The sequence below is a fragment of the Numenius arquata genome, chromosome 4 (genome assembly GCF_964106895.1).
Source record: "Numenius arquata chromosome 4, bNumArq3.hap1.1, whole genome shotgun sequence".
In the NCBI taxonomy this organism is placed as follows: Eukaryota; Metazoa; Chordata; class Aves; order Charadriiformes; family Scolopacidae; genus Numenius; species Numenius arquata.
This window is the reverse complement of record NC_133579.1, coordinates 29,109,205-29,132,995: the sequence shown is the minus strand read 5'-3', so window position 1 is coordinate 29,132,995 and position 23,791 is coordinate 29,109,205. Positions and strand designations below refer to the sequence as shown.

Below are 23,791 nucleotides of genomic sequence, written 5' to 3'. Positions count from 1 at the left end.
CTATATCAGAGACATCCAGCTCCTTTACTTCTGGTTAATATTTGATGAAAGGACATAAACCTGAAGGGCTACAAGGTAGGAGAATTTCTAGGATTGGTAGAGGCAGCATCTTACTCCTGCAATATTAAACTAGGCTAGGCTTGCACCAGGGTATCAAGGCTACACATCAGCATTGGGTTTGGTAACTTGCTTCTTCTCACAGTCAGGAATTTGGATCACCTCAAAGATTCCACATCAGAACAGCTTGATCTGCACGGGTTTTTTTGGAATAGTCTCAAGTTGTTCACCAAAATGCAAAACTTCTTTACAGAGGAATATCAGGCACTGAACAAGAATGCAAAAGAGCTTATAGTTAGTTTTCAGCCCCCATTGCTCAGATGTCTGGAGAACTTAAGAATCATCCAAATATTGCTTCAAGTAATGCAATGCACTTCCTCTCATCCTCATTGTTTTTCTTTATCTTGGTCTGCAGATAAGCCCAATACTTAAAACTTGTTTTGTGTTGGTATAACATCTCATCTAAAAAGGGCACCACTTTCAGAGCTCTATTTGCTTCCTTTAAGTAAATGTTATATAGGAATAATAATATCAATAATCATCATCTTGTAGATGCTGTCTAGCCACATCTGAGTGGATCAATTAGAAAAAAAAAAAGAAAAAAGAAAAGAAGGCAAAAAAAAAGAGCGTTGGTTGCTGCTCTATATTATAACTGTATAAAAAAAGTTTCTTTTTAAAAGAAAAAGAAAAATAAAATACTGAACATGGCATCAACCTTAGGAGGAAGAGGAAAAGTGGGAAAGGACTCCTCTGAAGGAACTAGAAGCTAACAAATCTCATGTTATATAGTCAAAAAGATAAGAGGATCAGAGGAATAATAGAGCTTATGCACTCACTTAGAAAAAAAATAAATTGAAAATCTTAGTTTCCTTGAAGAGTTTCCCCATCCTATGTCTTATGACAATCATTTATACCTCGAGAAGTTCACAGGAGCTTGAAGTCACCTTTATACATGAAGATCCTAAATTTGATGTTAATACCAAATCACTTCCATTCCTTATTCTCTGTCAGAATGCCCAAGCATTGCCTGATGCCAGGGGACTGAGTTACAAGAAAAACTAAGGGATTGGTCTGTATTAGCTTTCGTGCCTTTCTGTGCCAACAGATTTGGAAAAGAACTGAAAACATCCTGACAGTTTTCAGAAGTCTAACTTCACTTCTCCTTACCTAAAACAACTGCAGTCTGATTTCAGTAAAGTCATGCTGCGTATTCCTAGTAAATAATTCAAGTACAGGAAAATTATTAGTATAAGTTAGTCTGCAGTGGCAGGCAGCAATAGCCCAAATCCAAGCAAGATACACAGCCATAGGCTGACGATTAAGGAAATTATTCAGGATTGCTATATGGAAACTTTGAACAGTAGATCCATTCACTGAAGTAGACGGTTACCTCTGACCAGCCAGAATAGATCAGGTAATAGATTGCAAACTTCTGGTCTCTCTAAAAGTGCTTTAACCCTTACCTGTCTTGACATGACATTTCAGAACTCTCCCACTCTCCCAGTCTGTACGCTGGCTATAACAACTCATCCAGGTCAAGAGCTTATTTTTTCATGGGAAAAACACACACATTTTTTTGGTCTTGGAGTCCTTGACCCAAGTTATAGAGACCTATAGTCTTTTTTTTGAAAGTGCATTTTTTACCCAAGTAAACAACAGGAAATAATTACAAGAGCACATTTCCATTATGTCAGCAAAATATTTGATATGACAAAACAGCCGCTGTCAATGCAACTTAAATAGGATACCTGCCCTTTAAAATAATTGGGGGGTTTTGTCATTTTTTTTTCTCTTTTTTGGCATCTTAATTATATTCTTTGATGTGAAAGGCTATTAAATTACAAAATATGCATAAGTTAAATAAAGGCTCAGATTAAGTGGGATTTGTTGCTTCTTAGTAGTCAACATAATTTGACATTTTTCTGATTACTTTCTTTGGAACTACATTTAGTTCTCTCAAAGAGGAAGGATTTTAGGAACAATTCAACACACTTTCTCTTGAATCCATCATACTTCATCACTGATCTACACTGACCATTTATGTGTTTGCTTATCGTACTAATAATTTGTTATAGTCAGGGAGCTGAACATCTAGGACCTACACTATCCACTTTTGTGTTACATAAACATGTAAAGAATATATGTATATGATACTTCTATGGCTCTGATGCTCAAATTGTACATTTTAATAGATTGAATAACTCTTCCACCATTATAAAAGTATTCCAAATCACACATTACATCTACATCACTACGAAAAAATATAATTCCACAGTAAATAGGAAAGGACGTCCAGAAAAGATTAAAAAAAAACCACAACCATGCATAAAATATCAAATGTGTGCTTTCCGTATGAAATTGGGAGGGGAATGATTCTGCGATTCCATTTACTGAATGTTATTTCCACTGTGCAGAGTCCTGGAAATTGCTTGGGCAGAGGAAAAGGTCTGAATTTACATAAATGGATTTCTTTTTTTCATTGTGCAATCCCGTCCTGTCATTTAATTTCTATCTAGCAAAAATGGAAGCAGAAGAGAGAGCAACAAAACGTAAATGTTCATCCTCTTATTTCTTAATAATGGCCCACATACTACCATCTGTTGTGCAAAAACACGCAAGCAGTAATGTAACAGAGCAAAAGCTAACACAGTGGCAAGGATCAGGGACTCTAGTGAGTGATGCCCAGACAGTAGAGAACTACCTCAAACCAGAAACAGCTTGACAACCATACGTGAGCGAGATAAGAAGCAAGAGCTATGTGAACTATCATAGCAAGGAAAGGGCAAAGGAGGCATCGATATGCTAATGCTACTGTGAATGCTGCTGCTGGGTTGCAAAAGGAGAAAAGGAGAAAAGGAGATGCTGGTCCATTGCAGATGAAAGGACTACAGAGAGGAGTATCTCAAAGAAACAAACCATCTCCCTTCAGCTCAGTTTTCAGTCTCATCTTATCTGCAATTAGTGGCAGCTCCTTTTACGTGGTTAAATCCAATTGCCACAGAGTAGAAGTCTTGTTACAGATTCAGACAGAGCTGGACGTGATTTTGGCTTTTAAAAAAAAAAGGTAATGCACTGCTTGAAAAGCATAAAGGCCTGTGGGACTGGGGAAACGGCTGCATTAACAGAAGTACAGCCAGTGCAGCAAGGGAAGTGACTTTTCTCCTTTACCCAGCATTCATTAGATCACGTCTACAATACTGTATCCAGTTTCAGGACCCCAATGTAATTGATAAACAAGAGCAAGTTCAGCAGAGGGCCCCCAAGACAGCCAGAGCTGGACCACCTGCCCTGTGTGGGGAGAGGTTGAAGGATGGTGGCTGCTCCAGGCTGTAGCACAGATGGCTTTGGGGGCACCTACCAGCAGCCCTAGTGCCTGCAGGGAGGTTATCAAAGAGGCAGAGACAGGCTCTTCACAGCTGTGACTGCTGGAAGGAAGAGGGATAAAGGGCATAAACTGAGACAAGAGACGTTCAGGCCACATATGAGAAGCAATGTTTTCACCATGAAGACAGCCTGGCAGTGGGACAGGCTGCCCAGAGAGGCGGTCTCCATCCCTGGAAGTTTTCAAAACACAACTGGACAAAGCCCTGAGCAACTATGTCTGACATCAGAGCTGGCTCTACTGTGAGCAGGAGTCGGACAAGAGATCCCCTAAGGTCCATTCACATCTGAATTAACCCGCGAGTCTAACAAAGGAATGGTAATAGATCTGTAAGGCTATTTGGACCTTTATGGGTTTGGACAAACCCATATAGGAGTAAGCATTCAGAGTATTTAAGCTGAAACACATTTTCCTGACTTCAGCATATTCTGCACAAGAACAGCACATGGTAATCAACAATAGGACCAGGGGATGCAAGAAACTGAAAATCAAGACTTGATGTAAGAAAGTACTAAGAGGCAGAAAGAAAAATGAAAAACCTATTTCATGAAAGAATAGCAAAACATAAAACACAAGATTACAAGAACATAAGAAGGGAGAAGAGAAATCCCAGGATCAGAAAAGCAAAAGAAAACAGAAGAGTTTTCCCCATCTCTGCATGCAGATTTATCCTTGGGAGAAGATGAGTTGTTATGGTAACAACACTCTCCAGGAATTTTGCCAAGGAGTGGCATATCAACCTCCACATTATACCTCTGGGGCAGGTCTCCAGCTGCTATTTCAGAGGAATAAGAGTTTAAGAAACTGCTGTCAAGTAAATGTTCATTCCTGTAAGCACTAAATTGAAACCACACCTATAACAGCAGCAAGAATCTCATCTGTTACTTAATAAGTAGATAATACACTCAAATGAAAAAAAAAAGGGGGACAGAATGAATGTATATATTAAAAATAAATCAGGCTAAGTATAAACCAGTAATGTCAGAGCAAGAAAGTGAAGTTTCATGGGAAGAAATGTGCCTAGGTCTGATAGCAGAGGGATACTGAATAATTTCTTCTTGCCCTCCAGATAAAAATAAGATTTAAAAAAATGAAAAAGTTTAAATTTTTCAACATTTATGGAGAATGTAGATGACATTATATAAATTTAGACTGAATATAAAATAAAATAACTATCTTTTCATTTCTCAAAATTCAAATAAATGTAAAAGAAAGAGAAAACCTGAATCTTTACCTCAACTACCTCTTTTTTCTGTCTTTACTATTGCTAAATATTGCTGAGTTTTACTATTGTTGATTTTCATCAGGGCTACCACCTGGCTACCCAGATTCATGCTGTATTTTAACTGGCCACTTCCCAGATAAGCAGTTACAAACTGTTTGCTTTGATCAATGAAATCTAAAGATATAAAGGATGGAAACCAAACTTACTCGATTAGATTTTGTTATGCCACTTCAAATGTTATATTGTTTCACAGTGTTTGTAAATCAAACCTACCAGGGCAGAATAAGCATATTAAGTCATACCAGCTACCTTTAATAAGCAAAGAAGCAGAGGCTTTGCCAAGCCAAGTTACTTTACTTTCCCTCAAACTGTACTGCTGTAAGAGGGACCTGGACAGGTTGGATCAATGGGCCAAAGCCAATGGGATGAGGTTTAATAAGGCCAAGTGCCGGGTCCTGCATTTTGGTCACAACAACCCCAGGCAATGCTACAGGCTTGGGGAAGAGTGGCTGTAAAGCTGCCCAGCAGAAAAGGACCTGGGGGTATTGGTGGACAGCCGGCTTAACATGAGCCAGCAGTGTGCCCAGGTGGCCAAGAAGGCCAACGGCATCCTGGCCTGTATCAGGAATAGCATGGCCAGCAGGAGTAGGGAAGTGATCGTGCCTCTGTACTCGGCCCTGGTGAGGCCTCACCTCGAGTCCTGTGTTCAGTTCTGGGCCCCTCACTACAGGAAGGACATTGAGCTGCTGGAGCGTGTCCAGAGGAGAGCCACCAAGCTGGTGAGGGGTCTAGAGAACAAGTCATATGAGGAGAGGCTGAGGGAACTGGGCATGTTTAGTTTGGAGAAGAGGAGGCTGAGGGGGGACCTCATTGCCCTCTACAACTACCTGAAAGGAGGTTGTAGTGAGGTGGGTGTTGGCCTCTTCTCCCAAGGGAATAATGGCAGGACCAGAGGAAATGGTCTGAAGTTGAGGCAGGGGAGGTTTAGATTAGGTATTAGGAAGAATTAATTACTCTACTGAGAGAGTGGTCAGGCACTGGAACAGCCTGCCCAGGGAGGTGGTGGAGTCGCCATCCCTGGAGGTATTTAAGAAACGTGTAGACATGGCACTTCAGGGCATGCTCTAGTGCCCGAGATTGTTGGTTTGTGTCTGTTTGTGGGTGGGGTGGGGTGGGGTGGGGTGTGGCTGTGGGCGTTTGGTTTGGTTTTGGTGTTGGTGTTCTGGGATTTTTTGGGTGTGTGTTTTTTTGGGTTTTTTTTGTTGGTTGGACTCAATGATCTCAAAGGTCCCATCCAACCAAAAATATTCTGTGATTCTGTGAATTGAACTGCTGCCTAATCCATAAAATCAACCAGCCTGTTGAGATTATTCTGGTTTTGGCCGATAACCTAGTGTTTTAAAGCAATAGTTAAAATCTGATCAGTTCATGTGTATGTGGACTTCTTCCCTTAACAAACATTTTAATTAGGATTTTAAAATACATACTGAAAAATAAATGCTTTCATACTTCAAAGGGTATTTTTCTAGACAGTCATTTTTAATGTAAAAATTCCAGTTCTTCCCAATCCCATTTCCTTACTGTCCTTAAGAACCTTTGAAACATGTTTTCCAATACGACCTTTCATTTTGATGTGCAAACTGAATACTAGACCACTGTTTTAGTATAGTATTAAAAAAAAAGGGGGAAAAAATAGCCTTCTGTAAAAGTGAGTGTTGACAAAATTTAAAATAATTAATGCCTTACTACTAAAAGAACACTCTAATTTGAAACCCAGGTTCACACTTGAAAAATGCCACACCATGCTAGAGAGATGGCAGGGAGGGAAAGCGATTTACAACTGAAATAAAGCAGGTTTCCCAATTATCTTTCCAAACTTCATCTACAATAAAAAGAAAGATACTTTCAGTATCAAACTTCCTGCTAGAGTTACGAGGTATGCAAACAGTAGCACTGTGCTTATGCCTGAGAAACAAAATGGGGCGTTTCTTTACTGTAGTGTAATTATCCAAGTAGAGTAATAAGACAATATTTCAGAATGAACGTGTAAATGAATTATATCATTATATGAGTTTTAATAGCCTTATGAGGCTACTAAAATATACTGGACAGCTAGAAACTGTTTTCATTTTTAAGAGTTCTTACTGTTAACATTCTCAAAGTACATGATTATATGCAGACCTTTTCTAGTTTCGGCCCAAAGGTATTAAAAAAAAGGTTAATTAAAAGGAATATGCTATTCGTCTTCGAGTAAAAAGAAAAGGAGAGATACACCCTTCCAAAACTTCATTTAAATTTTCTTCTTGGTTTACTTAAATTGGCTGATCTGTAATAATTCCCAAACTTATCTTGTTAGATAAGTTCAAAATACATGTTTATTAACAGACTAGATTTGAAAACAAATTACAAGGAAAGACACGCTTACAAAATATAACTTTGCTGGATGCAGTAAGTGACAGGTATGTAATTCTTCTTGCTGAACTGCTAGGTATAACCCTAGCTATGAAATCCTCACCATATTGCCAAACAGGGTCAGCAGTGTTAGAGGATACAAGTAACCATAGGCTTTCAATGCACATAAGTTATTTTGGCTGTATCTATGCTGTACATTATTCCAGTGGCTGAGCCCTAAGTTTAACTCCCCTTCCTACTCCTTTCAAACTCTGAAAACCTTCAACTAAGGCTGTAGCTCCCTTTAGCCAGATCTTGAAAACATGAGGAAGCCTTGGGTGAAAATTAGGTGAGAAAGGCTGGCTTACTCCCATTGTACCACTCACAGGGGAACAAAAAAAAAAAAAATCACAGTTGAGAGACTGCTCGTGACGGAGGTTTCAAGGACCTCTCAGATGCTGGGTATCCACTGAACTATCAAGAGCTATGTTCAGAAAAAGAGAAATGACATTAACCAGAAAAGGAGAAAAAAATTATCATTTTTGCCCTCCCCATTCCTGGCTCTTCTCACTTGATCCAAGGGTGAGGAAGTCACACATGAGCACAGGACTCAGCTGAGGGCTCTGCCCCGTAGCTGGCTGTGGACAACAGCAAGTGGTACAAGCCCATGCATGCACATATACAAACACAACTACAGAGATACCCACTTGCCTAATTTGTTTTGTTTTTAAAAAGGATCAAAACAATAGATACAAAACCACAAAAAATGGTATTATTTAGAAAACTTTACCCCCATTTATTTTTAAAGGGTATAAATATGACTCAGTGTCTTTAAAAATAGCACCCATTCCAATCAACAAAAAAACTGGCATTTTGACACTGTTCTTAAATATAAACATATATATTAAAGGCATTTCAGATATTCTGACAGCAGTATTAATAGCACAATATTACCTATGAAATTCTTGTTACTCATCAGAAAAATGTATCGACTAGATGAAAAAACAGATATAGAAAGAAAATTTATGAGTTTAAATTAACATACATTCAGCACATGCCTGTACATGCGTGTGTACACATACGCTCAAAATGGTCCAGAATTCATTAGGAGAAACTAAGGAAGAGAGAAAATGCAATAGAGAGAACCTGAGGAAAAAAAAAAAAAAGCAATAGAGTACAGTAATTTAAAAAAGAAGAAAAGGAAAGATTCTGAACAGAAATGTAACCTTTCTGTTGGATTTTTTTAAAAGAGATAGTTTTATTTTTTAAAAAACTTTTAAAAATGTTTTCATTTTATTTGCTTCTAAAATTAACTGAAATTTGTTAGCTGATAATTTGAAAATTCTTTTAGTTTAATTGTCATTGGGAATAAATTAATTTTGAATATCTATTATAACAATTATATACAGCTACATTTTCAACTCTAATGCATTTTTAATAACCTTCATCAGCCAGTGATTTGAATTTCAAATTTCCTTCTATGAAGAAGTAAAAATTAGATAGCTTTGTGCCAATTTCATAATAAATTGTTCTTTATTTACGTTGCAAAGTTTCCCTTACTATAAGCAAATCAAAACCTTAAATGAAACTTAGTATTCGTAAGACTTATTATATTTCATCTCCTTTTATTAAGAGAAAGTGAATTACAGTGACAAACCTGTCTGCTCTCCCTGGTACACTATAACATGATGTTTGTACCAGTCTGTTTCCTTTTATAGCTACTGGACAGGTGACAAGGCCTCCTCCCATTTCCACATCAAAATGGTAAACATTCCTCCAACAACACAGACACAATTCAGAGTAGCTTCAAGGGAAAATGTTATCATTAAGGAAAAAAAATAATTCCTCACATAACATTTCTTTACTAGTATTATAAACAGCAGGCTAGATAATTAGGTCCTTAACTTTCATCATGAACTTTTACTATTTATGTAGATATACTTTCTACACTTGAATATTGAAAATAGACACACATAATATTGTAAAAAAATAACAATTGCAGAATCAAGTGTTGAAGGCTAGGAAAGGAAGGCTTAAATATTACTTTGACTACTAGTTCTATATGTCTAGTCCACCATTTTACTATTGTTTGTATGGCACCGGGTCCGGTTGGGTCTGATCTCTGTATGTTAAGACAAATAAACACTTTTATGTTTATTGGCACCCCTTCTATATATATTATGATACACATTCTCTTAATTATGTGATCATATTTGATTTTTCATAACTATTTTTCCCTTAGTCTGAATAAGTGATAAATACCATCCTGTTAAATAGAAACTTTATAAATTATGTTTGATTCCCATAACTTCATACTTTTTTTCCTGAACTTAAAGGTATACTGGTTACACCCTGGTTTCTCTCAGGGTTCTTCCATAATGGTCATCACACAAGGATATTTCACACAGATGGTTTCACAAATAATAACTTCCTTTCACACCTTCCTCACTTATGAGAGGTGTGGATAATATTGACAGGGGAGGAACAAAGAAATTTTATGGTGAAAACAAATGAAAGTCAAAAATATGCCCTTTAAACTTTTGATCTGAGTTTGAAATATCCAGGATTCAGCTTTTCAACAACCCTTGCATTAAAAAGGGGAGCTTAGTGCAAATCACCACAGCAGAACCCAGCTGTTTTATATTCTAGCTCAATAGTTTCCTCTTGATCTCTCCCCAAGGACCAGTGGAGACCTCCTTCAGAGACCTTATTTCCAGTCTCTCCTCTCAGCAGTACCTGTCCCCCAGCTTCATCTGAGTACCTGGCACTGAAACCCTCATTCCCAAACATTGGGTCTTCTTATTTCAGAACTTGCTAATCCTGGGAAATGTCTGAGAAGTGCACAACTCCCAGCTGCTGAAACAAATGAGGTAGGTAGTATTATTAAAGTGCAATTTGCTTTGGTGCAAAAATCTGAACAATCCCTCTTACTTTCTCTTAATGTGGATCCATCCTGCTGCACTGATATTCTTTGCCCAAGATATATTTGCCCAAGATATATTTGAGCTGATGAACTATGCCCATACTCTTTGCTTCCTCGTCCACCTCCCTCTCATTGTCAGATTTTTATTTCTGTACCCATCTCCTTGTTTTTGTGTGAAGTCAGTTAAAATGGATTTCGGTTTACCCTTAATAATATGCACTTTCTTCACCATCTTCCTATTCCATTCTTGCCTTTAGCATTTCTCATACCAACTTCTTGAACAGCCAGCTTTCTGTCTGCCAGAAGCTCCTGGTGCTTTGCCCAGATATCTAATTGATAAGGTGCTTTCATAGAGTGCCAGAACATTTATTCCTTTATTTTTCCCCTATGCTCTAACATTTGGTCTATTTCTTCTCTAAGTTTTAATTCAAAAACTTTCCTTTCCATGTTACCTAGGTGCCAGAGGATATACATACAAAGAATGGCTCCATGATCTCATCTCAAATACCTGACCCCGTACTAGTCTTCAGAAATGACAAGTAGCTATTAGAGTGAATGTCAGGCTTTAGCCCTGAAAGAACTGGAGGGAACATATTTCATTACTCAAGAGAGAAAATTATCTGAGTTTCCATCACATACAAAGCTTTACAGATGACATGAGACATTTTAGCTGTCAAAGTCAGCAGTGTTTCTAATAAACATGCATAAGATACAGGTTTGCAAAGGCTTTAAACTTTGCCAAAACATGGTTAGATTTTCATGGCAAAACTAGAATAAATGTAACTGACACACAGACCATCATGTTCTCTACTGTAAAGCAGTAACAATAAAGTAGTTCCAAGAAAAGCTCTGTTGGAGCTGTTTTAAGAGACACTAGGAAGATTAAGTATATTTTTTCCGTCACTAGAAATACCTGAAATATAGTCAGGAGGGGGCAGGAGCAGTTTGACAAAACACATGCAGCACAGGGATGTATCAGGAGCCCATAACAACTTTAAGGACGCACACTTCATAGTTCACATGAAAGTTTAGGTTGGAAGAGACCCAGAAGATCATCTGGTCCAACCTTGAAATCAGGGCCTTAGATTACATTGCACAGGGCTCTGCCAAGCTAGGTTTTCAAGATTTCCAGTGCGGAAACACTGACCTCTCTGCTCTGATGCTGTTGTTCCCATGGCTAATTTTTTTTTTTCTCTTTATATCCAGCTAATCTGCTCTAAAGCAACCTCCGCCTGTTGCCTCTTGTCCTTACCCTGCACATCCTTGAGAAGAGAGCACCTCCTTTTCTCACCTCAGCCACCTCATCAAAACGGGAAGTTGGATCCCACCGGGCCTTCTCTCTTCACTTGTGCAAAGCCAGTTCCTTCAACCTTTCCTCATATGCCAGGTTCTGCAACTTCCAATTTCCTCACTGTCCCTCTGCTGGACCCTCTCAGTTTTTTCAGTTTCTCTCTTGAATAGAGCAGCGTGGGTGTCCTGGTTTGACACAATATTCCAGGTATGGCTTAACAAGCACTCAGTAGGGGGAGCCTTCCAAGTTGAGAGTCCTCAGTCTGCTGGCCATACTCCTGCTGAGGCAGTCCAGGACATGGTTTGCCTTCATTGCTTCCTGGTTCAGGCTCAGCTCGCTGCCCAGCAGGACCCTCGGGGCCTTTTCAGCACAGCTGCTCTCCAGCCACTCAGACCTCAGCCTCTTTTCCTGCTTCGGTTATTAGGTCTCAGGTGCAGGACTTCATGTTTAACTTTGTACAGGTTGTGGAGCCTCTATCCCTGAAGATATTCAAAGCCCAACTGGACACAGCCATGAGCAACGTGATCTGACTGGTGTTGCTTTGAGTGGGAGATTGAACTAGATGGACTCCAGAAATCCCTTTCAACCTGAATTATTCTGTGGGTCAATGACATTTTGGAAGCTTTACCTTAAAAAATTCTTCCTTTTTTTTTTTTTTTCTTTCCCACTGAAATATTTAAATGTTCCTCCCCTATCCAATAATATTTTCTACAGTAAATAGTTCAGTCAGAGATTGTTTTAACACTTAATATAACAGGAATACCGCCTCCTATTTTAACAGCTGATTTTTAAGAGTAGAGTATCCCTTTTGCTACAAAACTGCATGCATTCAAGTACTACTATAAATTTACTGTAGTAAATGTACATGGATCTTCATATAAGAACCATCACTAACACGTCTGGAAGTTGCTTTGTGTTACCAGTAGAGACTAAGGGATTATCTTTACTTTTCCCACCATTTATTCCCTCCTTGATACTTAGATTCAGCCACTGATGCCACTATTGAGGAATTCAAAGCCACCCATTGACATCAATCCTTTATTTACTCTGTGAATTGACACTCCTAATACCCTGTGCCTTCAAAGTTTAGAAGGATGAGTAGAGTCCTGCACAGGAAGAGACTCATAGGGTCATTTAAGCATTTTAGGTCCATGCTTGTAGGAGCTCAAAGTCCTGTCAGCATGCTCAGCTCGTAGATTTCTTCACTACATTGTTAAGGAAAGATGTTACTGCCTTAATACAAAGATTGCTGAAAAAGATTTTGTTTTATTCATTTTCATGCTGCCCTTAGATATGCTCAGACTCTATTAACAGCTTTATTACCAGCACAGTTCCAATTATTTCTGCAATTTTCTTTTTGGTGCACAGAATGCTTGCTTTGAACAATTATGTTGTTCAGATATGTCTATATTTTAAGAGGGATCTGATAATTACTGCAAATCTTATTGTTTGCTGTACAGAACTGAGTAATTTTACTAACAGTTATTCATTTAAATAGTGATCATTTTAAACTCATCAGCTGAGTAATAGCTGCCCATGAAAGCAATGTCCTTCATAACCTTCCCATACCAACAAGATGATTTTGCTAAAAGACAAGATATTAATTGAAAGTGCTGTAAACAAATATTTGAAGAGAAATACATGCCAAAATAGGGAAAAAATCACACAGTTTTCAGGAAAATGTAGTTTTCTATGCTTTGGAAGATTCAGCAAACTAAGGATACCATACAAAGTACATTTGAGAACATCTTTCAACCTCAAGGAGTAAAGACTCACAAAAAATAACTGTTAAATTCTCAATTCTTTGCAGATAAAAATTTGCAAAATACTGTTCAAGAACTAAGATATTCACACATGCACACACACAGTCACTGGGCTCCTAAGAAAATACTACATTGAGATCACTATTTTGAAATTTTCTGAAAGAAGTTCTGGGCATTAAAATATGACCACACTTTTAAAGAACGAGGATAAGGGGAGAAGAGGGAAAGGTCAAAATGGTCTAAATTTGGGATTGTTGTCAAATTAAAAATCCAATATCTGTGAATGTGATCAGATCTTCATAAGGTGCACATTTAGCTTTCCTCTAATACAAATTTTATATTTGTGAGTGAATTTAACCAGAGGAGAAAATACACTAATTACTGGAAACAGAATGATCAACATAGCAAACCCAGACAGGTTTGACTTTGAGGTTTTGAAAAACAGAAAGCATTAACTTTATTAAAAAAAAAAAAAAAAGCAAGGAAGGCTGAATTCAAATAATATTCAAATTTGGACGCAAATCAAGTGTTATAATATATCTTATCATAAAAAGAGCAAGAACTCAAGCTTAACAATTACATTTTGACAGACGTTTATCCAACTTCCTTTTGAGAATGCCTTTACATCTAATAAGCAATGCAACATCATGAGTAATAATAGTAACATCCCGGATTATACATGTCCATAAGGAGACTTGCATAACTTCCGATATGTAGTGAGTATGAGCAACACAAGAGGCTGAAATGTTCCACAATAAAGCAGGAGTCTTGGAGTAAACTAGAATAAACAGTAGGCTAGTTCACATTTCTTTAGCAATAAGAATCTTTATTTAGGCAATCTGGCAGTGGAACACTGAGAAAAAAAAAAAAAAAACAAAAAACAAAAGGTAACTGAGTAAGTGGAAACAATCAGTGAGAAGTTCTTATAATGGTTACCATAATGCTACCATATGTAAATATTTTTATTTTTAATTTTACAGTTGTAATTACATTTGAGTATAGTATGGGCTAGCACATAGATGACTGTGGCAGAATTTAGTGTTTTTCAAAGTTATCAGGAATTCGTTTATCCTGAAATATTTTGAAGTGAATAACCACCTCACGGTTTAAGGCCATGTCAATTGGAGACTAGCAACTGTGCTGTAGAAGAGTAAATACCTTATTGTTTCTGCATAATGAGTTTTTAAACACAAAAAGAATCTCTCTCCTCCTTCCTCTGACAAAACAGGACTACGAAGGCACCACAGAAATTCTGGGAGTGCGCTTGTGTGTGCATATGCACAGAAGATCTTATTGCCGAGATCTGTTCAAGAAAACACTGTAGCTGATATAAGGACTTGCCATAAAAACACTGGGATTGCATTACATGAATCACCATTTTATGAAACTAGTATTTAGCATTCGACAAGTTTCTTCAGGATAATCAAGCAGTGAAAGAAAATATGTAATGTAGCTTCCCCTGTGTGGCCCTGACAACAAATTTAATTTAGTAGATTACAGTTAGAAGGCTACTGCTATTCTTTTTCTTGATTATTATTTATTTTTATGGACACATATTGTATAGCATGCTTAAGACCATCTGCTCCATATATATTTTTGACTATCAAAGTCAATGCTAAAATGTTGTGCAATTTATTTTATTTTGCATTTCCAGATTTATATAAAGCACATCATAATCAAATGTGATAAGAGAAAAAACAATTAAAGAATAAAACCATCTGAAAATCTTGTCCTACTTCAATTTTGCTAACTTAAAACTCAAAACCTTAGAGATAGCTGTTGTTGACACAATCTTAACAGAACAATCTCCCATACTGGAGGGATTAAATTGATAAATAGTGAACTCTATGCCAGACATTACCTATTTATTTATTTGAAGGGTAAGCATGCCACCATTGAGAGATTCAAGCTTCTCTTGCCCCAAGACAGCTATGTCTTGTCAAAAACAGACCCAACTTGCACCTTCACTTCATGTGAAGGTTATTTACCTTATTAGTGAAAGGGAAGCGTGCATTAATGGGACTGGAGATTTTACAAGGAATTGAAGAATCCAAATCTGTTGGTTCCAATTTTGGAGTGTAGGGACTGTCATTAGTAATTCAGCTATGTTATCCCTAAGTTCCCTTTAGGCTCTTGGGTTAAAATGTTCTCCATTATTTCCTAGAGACCATTCTGTGTACCTGGGGTTGAAGTATCTATGATCAAGTCTGTGATAGAGAGACATCTCCACAGAATGCTCCCTTGCATACCCATATCAGAGCATGACAGTTTCCTCACCAGTAAACCCCAATGCAACTGTCCTCATTTATGCTCTCCTTTTTGCTCACTTCCCTTATACTCTGGCTGTCATTTGGATGCGCAGTGTCTTTGACAAGCTTTTTGCTCCTGGTGGGTCAGAATCTGTATTTATAAACAGTTTTTACTCTTCCGGTTAGTTGCTCTTCAAGCTCCACTTTGCTTTTTCTAATTCTGTTTTAACAATTAATTGGTCAACTGTGTAATGCTTTCTAGTTTATTTGGATACGCTTCAAGTTTTGAAGTTTGACCTCTCATTTCCAGTAACCTTCATGTTGCTACTTAGCCGTGCTGACTTACTGCAATGCTCCTGCAAGCTCCCCCATAACGTGTAACAGGCACTGGTACTGTCTGATCAGTATGTCTCCAACACCTGAAAGAATGTAACCTTTTACATACCTTTTATCTTTTACAAAATCAAGGCTTGTCATTTATTCCCTCTTTTCAGCTAGTAAAGCTTTAGTGTCTGGTTTTGGCCTTTTCTGATAGTATAGGAACAGCTCCCAAGAAAATCATAGAATCATAGAATATGGTTAGAGTTGGAAGGGACCTTAAAGATCATTGAGTTCCAACCACCCTGCCATGGGCAGGGACACCTCCCACTAGAGCAGGTTGCTCAAAGCCCCATGCAGCCTGGTCTTGAACACTTCCAGGGATGGGGCATCCACAACTTCCCTGGGCAACCTGTTGCAGTGCCTCACCACTCTCACAGTAAAGAATGTCTTCCTAATATCTAATCTAAATCTCCCCTCTTTCAGTTTAAAACTGTTACCCCTCATCCTATTGCTACACTCCCTGATAAAGAGTCCCTCCCCATCTCTCCTGTAGGCCCCCTTCAGGTACTGGAAGGCCGCTATAAGGTGTCCCTGGAGCCTTCTCTTCTCCAGGCTGAACAGCCCCAGCTCTCTCAGCCTGTCTTACTGGAGAGGTGCTCTAGCCCTCTGATCATTTTTGTGGCCCTCCACTGGACCTGTTCCAACAGGTCCATGTTCTTTCTATGTTGAGGACTCCAGAGCTGGACACAGTACTGCAGGTGGGGTCTCACGAGCGCAGAGTAGAGGGGCGGACTCATCTCCCGCGACCTGCTGGCCACACTTCTTTTCATGCAGCCCAGGATGCGGTTGGCTTTCTGGGCTGCCAGTGCGCACTGCCAGCTCATGTTGAGCTTCTCATCCACGAGCACTCCCAAGTCCTTCTCCTCAGGGCTGCTCTCCAGCCATTCTCCACCCAACCTGTATTTGTGCCTGGGATTGCCATGTCCCAGGTGCAGGACCCCTGGGACGGGTGCAGAGCTATTGCCACTTCACACCCTTTTTGGAGTAATGGGAGTAGACACGGCTGCTCTGCACAACCTGTACAAAGAACGTTCAAGGGAAAACAGTACATCTAAGCTATAACTTACCTGGCCAAGAGTGTAATGATCTAAATTTACAGTAATGAGAATTTTTAATTTAATAACAGAAACTAGAATGAACACATGAGGTCATGTTTCAACTAATGAATGTAATATTCACTGTTATTGTCAGGAGGCACTTATCTACAAGGACTAATGCCATTACTGTTATTTATATTAAGAAAATAACTAGAATGCACAACAGCATTAGAGAATTTATAGAATAAGAAATAAACTCATGTATTGACTGGATACCAGGGAGGGGGAAGTCCATTTTCAAAAGAGGCCAGCTTATCTCTACATTAATAAATATATATTTAGGATAAGTAAACCAGAAAATCTCTGTTTTTAATTCTCCTAGTTTTGAGCTACTAGTCTTGTTTCTCTTCATTTTTTTATGTATTTACTTTTTTTTTTTTAGAGCACAGCCCCTTCTGTAGAATCATAGAATTCTGTAATTCACATTTACCAGTACACAGGTTTATCATGCAAGTATAGGAGATACATAGCCATCTAGGTAAAGTGCTTTACATGGGAATATGATTAGAGCTGCATTTCAAGCCCAGACATCAATGGAAAAGTGGAGATGCTCAAGATCTTGATGAGTTACTTATATTGGAGTACTGTTTGTGATCCTGCATACTGATTTGAATGCAGATAAATCAATGGCATTAATTTTTGCTATGTTTCCACTTGAGAGGTAAATTTTTCTCCTGTAACTCTTTGCATGAGAAAGCTAGAAAACCTGCACAGCACAATGTAGAAAGACTGTGTGCTAGTCCTAGACCTTCTCCCATGGTAACCTAAACCAACCTGAATGTCTGCAGGACACAAGTTCCTAGAGAATCCCAGTACATTCTGAGTCCCCCTCTGCACCACCTCCTTTCTTCTACTAGTTATAAAGAGATTGTTTGGGAGTAAGGATCTCAGAGTTGACATACATAATCTTATAAGAGTATTAGCATGTGATCAGAGATTCTCACCCTTTTGAAGTATGTTGTCCTTTCATAAGGAATCAGGCTTGAAACATATTTTAATCTTCCTTAAAAAACACCAGGACTTTCTTTTTTTTTTTAATATTTAATCAATTTTTTCATTGATTCTTAGAGTTCAGTGTTACCCTTCAACTCTGTACACCAGATGCCCTCCTTGTATTTTGTGAATGAATAAGGGAGCATAATTTCAAAACAGGCCTAACAGTTTGCACTGGATTGCAATAAACATGAATTTTGAACTACTTCAAAACATAATAAAGCAATAAGCAGCTCTAGAAAAGAAAGAAAGAGAATCAGGGTATTTTGATCAAATACAGAAATCAAATAATTGTATTTGATCCCATAATGACCTGCACTGTTCCCTCAATAGTCACACTTGATGAATATTTACAACTCATGCACATCTACTTCACCACTATTTCATTTATTAGAATGGAGGCAATTGAGAATAATCATTATGAAAAAATCAGATATCCTTTAAAAAAGCCAAATCAAGCCTAAGAATATGATTCAGGGCTTCTACTTTCTGATAGTATAACTTTAGAAATTATTTAATTACTTTATTTGAAAAATGGGTATCATCCAAGTGAATGGATACAATTCTTTTTTCTCTACAGCCAAAATTCTGTATCCTTTTAAATAGGGTATCTCTTCTCCTACCAAGGAGTGGAATAAGAGGAAAAAAAGGGATGAAAAAGAACCCCTTACATGCAAAGGGACAGGTTTCCATCAATACAACAACATGCAGCTACAACACTATGGTATTTTTTCAGCTTAAATTATTCTTACTTTTCATATGATTTTTCTACAAAGGCGACAGTTGACAAGCAACATAGAAAGTGTTTATGAATCCTTTTACACATAAAGTATGCTATAGGCAATAACATGCTCCAAAAATATTTTTTACCCACTTCCCCAGAAGCTCCCCTCAAAGCCTCACACTTTGGTCTTTCTGCCCTGTTGCTAATCCATACAAACTTCATAGATAAGGGATGTCCTTGGGATTTCAGCCATCACTGCACCTATCAGTCCAAACCATCTAATTAAACCTTTTAAACACCCATCATTCAGTTGCATCTTCAAAGTAAATGTTTTTTGAAGTTGTCTAGTACACGTCAGTCCTGAACCTGGATACCAGTACAAGATCAGAAGTTGGATTTTTGGCAGTATGAAATTACCGGGGCCAGTTTTCTTAGAAAATATTCACAGGGTAATTGTACGCTATTTATTATATATACATTTTTCATTTAAAGATACCAAGAGGTTACTGGAACTTAAAGGCTAATTTGTAGTTTTATGATAAAAAAGCATTAGACCTGCCTTCAAGAGATCTAGACTTACATCCACACGCTTTCACTGCATGCCATGTGACCTTGGCTAAGTCATCTTTGTGTTTCAACTTGCCAGTTTTAACATAATATCTAATGTGAATATGACATAAAGCTAAAGGTGACTAGATAGAAGACAATAGTACAGGCACAGAGCCCCGCCCTGTTTTGGGATCAGTTAGCTTGAAGTCTACTGACTGACTTGGGGAGCTGATAACAGTAATTTACAAGACAGCAAGAAAAACCCATGCTCAAATATCTTGTTTTCCATCACAGAAGTGAGTGACAGTAAAAGCAGGGAGAATCTCATTCAGTGAATTCTGAATTTTTACCCATAAAAATCCTTGCTGTTGACAGAGCTTGTAAATCTTGATGAGTTCTGGGAGAAACGTTACATATTCAACCAGTGTTGCCATTGCAACTGAAGCATTCAGCATTTTCAGGATTTGTTCAATACTTAATTAATACCTAAGGTTAAACATCTGATTAAGCAGCCAATTTTACACATTCCAAAATACTAATGTTTAAAGAAAAAAACACCAAAACATCAGTCTGTCACTTCACACACATTGGGGTTTTTGTGCTTATCTGGAAAAAACAGGATGATACCTCACCTGCATCACTGAGATTTACAGGAGTTTCACTGTCGGGATTAGGTTTTCAACCCAATTCTTGCTGCATTGTTTGCAAACTAGACATATCAAGAACATTCTTTTCGCAAGGAAGAGTGGTAAACAAGCAATGCTTCAGTTCACAAGAAAGGCATGACTTACCTTGTGAAAGTTCCTGAAATATGCTGCCTTCTCATCTGGAAACTTTTCTAGCCTCCTGGGTCCTTTACTGGAAGCCTTCTTGAAAACCAACCAACAACGCCTGAAAATCTGCAAACAAAATTAATGGATTATATCAGTTTTTCTTTAAAAATGGTAAGTATCACAAATGCATTCAGTTACATAATTGACTTAAGACATTTTAAAATGACAATATTTTATTTTAAAACTCTGGCAAATTCTGAGGACATCAATTATTTCTAAATAAGTAACCCAAATTCCTCAATTCATATACATATTGACTGTCAGTCCTTTGTAGACATTCTGTTTCAGTTTCTTTCATGCATGCCGAATTTGACAATTTCTGAGATGCAAGTAAATCCATGAACTTTGCAAATGAAAAGAATTATAAGGTTGTAACTGGAGAATGCACTTTCAGAAATTACTTCATGCATTTCTAGCTTTCACTTCTATACTCTATGGGAGTATCGATACCATTGATAAACATTCATTGCAGCTTTTAACACAACACAGTAATCTATAAGATAGTACACAAAGAAAAGAAAACACAAAGTTGAAATAAGCACCAATGTGACCATTACTGGACAACAACATCTAGTCCTCTCACTTAATTGAATGACAAACATTCTAAGGAAAAAACCAGATTGTTAAAGTTTGGGAACATGTAGTGAAAAATAAAATCCTTCAGAAAGCACAAAACAATATTATCCTCAAATTTTAGTGAGAAACACACTAGATTGTGCTTAAAATGCATTTTTAAGCAATGAGGGTACTTTATTAGACTATTTACCAAGTGTTCTGTTGGTATTGCCATAACCAGAAGTTTAAAATCAGGACTGAATTATCAAATAAGAATACATTTGTACTTCAAAGAGAAGCTGATTAAGGATAATCACAATAAGGGATTAGATATCAAGCTAGTTTTATAATCTATAAAAATAGTTCACTTCATCCTCTTCTTCAGTACTTGCACAGCTCCATAAACAATACCATATGGAATTTTATGTTATTATGTCGATACATTAAAGAACAAAACCAACCCAATGCTAGTTAATGGTTCTACTGCCCATATATGAGGAGCCTTATTTCTTCAGAAATTCTACAAAATTTAATGACACAATGCAAGAAGCACAGAACTATTTAACTTGGATCAGATCAAACACATCTCTCATTACCAAAGAAAGAATAAAAACACCCAAGGAAATATGAGCAGGGAGAGCTGAATTGAAGATTTTTCCCCTCAGTGGGATGCTGTCCAAATGGAGTATAAGCAGTAAATACAGTGTCATTAAATAATTAAGCTTAATTATCCACATTCTGATCTAATACTGACACTATCCTGTTGTCATTATCTCAGATTAATATTATCAATCAAAATAAAATTTTCTTTTAAAAACCTAACATTGGACCACAATATCAATATGTTTAATTATGAAGACTTTTGGAAGAAAACAACATTTAATGAAATCCTCTGCAAGTATACTTCTTACAAAGCACACAAGTTTGTTTTTTTTTTTCTACTAAGGTTGTAAAGTGGCAACCGTACAACTGTACTTCCTACCTCAGAAATTACTTCACCTAACCTGGGGGAAAGCAAAGACAATATCATATTTCCTGAAAAAAAATGACATTACACTGTGGGACACCATAAACCATCTTTATTAGATAGTACTTTCTTCAAATAACATCTTGGCAGTGTTGCAACTTATTTTACCAAAGCTACAGAACTGCTCCCATAGTTATCTCTTGAATAACTCACATTAACTCTTCACAGTGTTACAGTGTGAAAATATCCGCTTTTGCAGGTAACACACAGGTAGAGGATATTCACTCTATTTTAACCTTACTAGAAGCAATAACACAAACTGTCCAAAATGGACATATTTATTCATTCAACAAAAGTGTGACTTTTAATAATACTCCTGGCTCTTCTGAGAGTTTTCTGGGGGTTTTTTTAGTCTATGTGTATTTTCAGTTCATCTCTCTTCCTCTGAGGAAAGTCTTTTCCTAAGAAGTTCTTTATCAAGGTAAAAACCATAGCTTTCATTTCAAATCTTGTATTGATTTCCTTATTTCCATTATCTGCCTTAAATGGTTTACAGTCCTCACAGACTTCTCTTTAGAAAAACAGATCAACCTACATTCCCCATCATCAGTGGTGGTGGGTTTTAGCACAGACATAGAATCCACATTTTACAGATGACCTGAATTTTGGACAGCTGGTGATAAAGTAACAGAAGCTTTGTATTAACTGACAGAGTAATTTTTTTTCTTTTTTTTTTTTGTTTGTTTTTTAATATGGCACAGTTGTATTTTGTTATAATGCAAATTATCAGTTAGCTCCAGTACAGTATTAATATCCCTAATAAATGGAAAACTAGACAAGCAAATTTAAGGAGTCAGATTTCTCCCCGTGACGATAAGAATATTTTCCAGATAAAAGGTCATCTAATGCATACTACAAAGCAATTCCTTCAGTGATAAATGAGCAGACTCTCCTGAATGGCAACTTGTCTTTTTTCACTGGATATCAATCTGGGACAGTGTAGAAGCTAAATTGACAAAATTCAAGAGGGAGGCTTGGACACCCTTATGAGTGAGGACTACAAGGTATTCATCGAAGAGGGCTAGATATTAGATATCTTTAAGGATGCTCCTCATTAGGCCTTTTCCCAAATTTCAGCATTGGGATTAATTCAAAGGCTTCAGCATTTAGACTGCGGGAATGAACAGCCCTTACTTTTAAAGGAGAACACTGAACATCAAGAGGCGGGGACCATAACTTTTACCTTTAGGCTGTTACTGCTTCAATGTATTGACATCTGTTTTTTCCAGACCTTTAGTGAGAGAAGAGATCTGAAGAATGGAATGACTTGAAGAGGACTCCTGATTTGGTATGTACATATACCATGGTACATCCTTGCCTTTGGAATTTTTTTTTTTTTAACCTACAATCACTTTTAAAGCTTGTATAAACATACAGTTCCCCCGCACTTCAGCAGTATTTTATCTGATTACATCAACAGACAGTTTTTATCTCAGTGTTTGAAAAAGCATTAGCATATGAATTTACCTATAAATATGAATAAATAGGTGCAGATGTGAGCACACAGAAAACAAACATTTGCCTTTCATAAGGCACCTCATTGTTATACAGAAGCCTACTCAATTATTCACGAACTGTGAGATACTCTTTTATCCCTGGCCTAGTTTAGGATGCCATTGGCTGTAATCAAAACTTCTGAAAGACTTCTGAAGTCCTCAAATACTTGGGGTAGCCATTGTGAAAGAAAACAGTATCAACCCTTTAACAACAGAGAGAATGAGAACGATTTGCAATGTTGCCTCCGTAAAATATAGCATTTCCTGTGAGATTTAAGTGTCTGTTTTTCACACATGCATAGCTGAAGAAATGCCAAATATTTGATCATTTAATCAGTTTTACAGCATTCTTGGATGAGCACTCATGGCTCAATAAAAATGATATAAAAATTTTGCATCAAGGGTAAACAAGATGAAGTCTAACACTACACTGTAGCTTTTTTTTTTTTTTTTCCTGGAGAAATTCAGAAAGATAGCATTAAGTACATGTTATGTTTCAGTTTCCTTTTATTAACGTATCAATTAGAAGGACCAAAATTTGCTCAATACAAACCTGAGAAGGCTTCTATTGAAATTATCTGCTGAGTCCACGGCATAGCAGAACCTCTTTAAACTGCACCCTTCCTCTCTCAGTTTTACAAGATGGACAAAGCAGAAAAAAAATATTCCTCTAGATTCCACTACCTGTGCAACTATATGTCAGTAAGCAATGGCAGTAACTCCAAACACTTGTGGTCTAGTGAGACTGATTCGCTGTCCCTTGTAATATCATATGGGGATGATTTTCATTATGATGTACAAGCTTGCAAAGGACAGAAGCCTCTGTTCCTAAAGACGGACTCTGAGTAGCCTTAT

The 23,791-nt window shown here is 37.4% G+C and overlaps 1 protein-coding gene across 1 annotated transcript in view; it reads right to left on the bottom strand.

Annotated features, from left to right (window-relative positions):
* The window catches only part of DOK6 (docking protein 6), a 255,253-nt gene that overhangs the window by 137,334 nt on the left and 94,128 nt on the right, over positions 1 to 23,791 (bottom strand). The window contains exon 2 of the mRNA XM_074146578.1: positions 19,817 to 19,924. Within this exon, the coding sequence (XP_074002679.1) occupies positions 19,817 to 19,924 (108 nt within the window). The remainder of the gene's footprint in view (positions 1 to 19,816; positions 19,925 to 23,791) is intronic.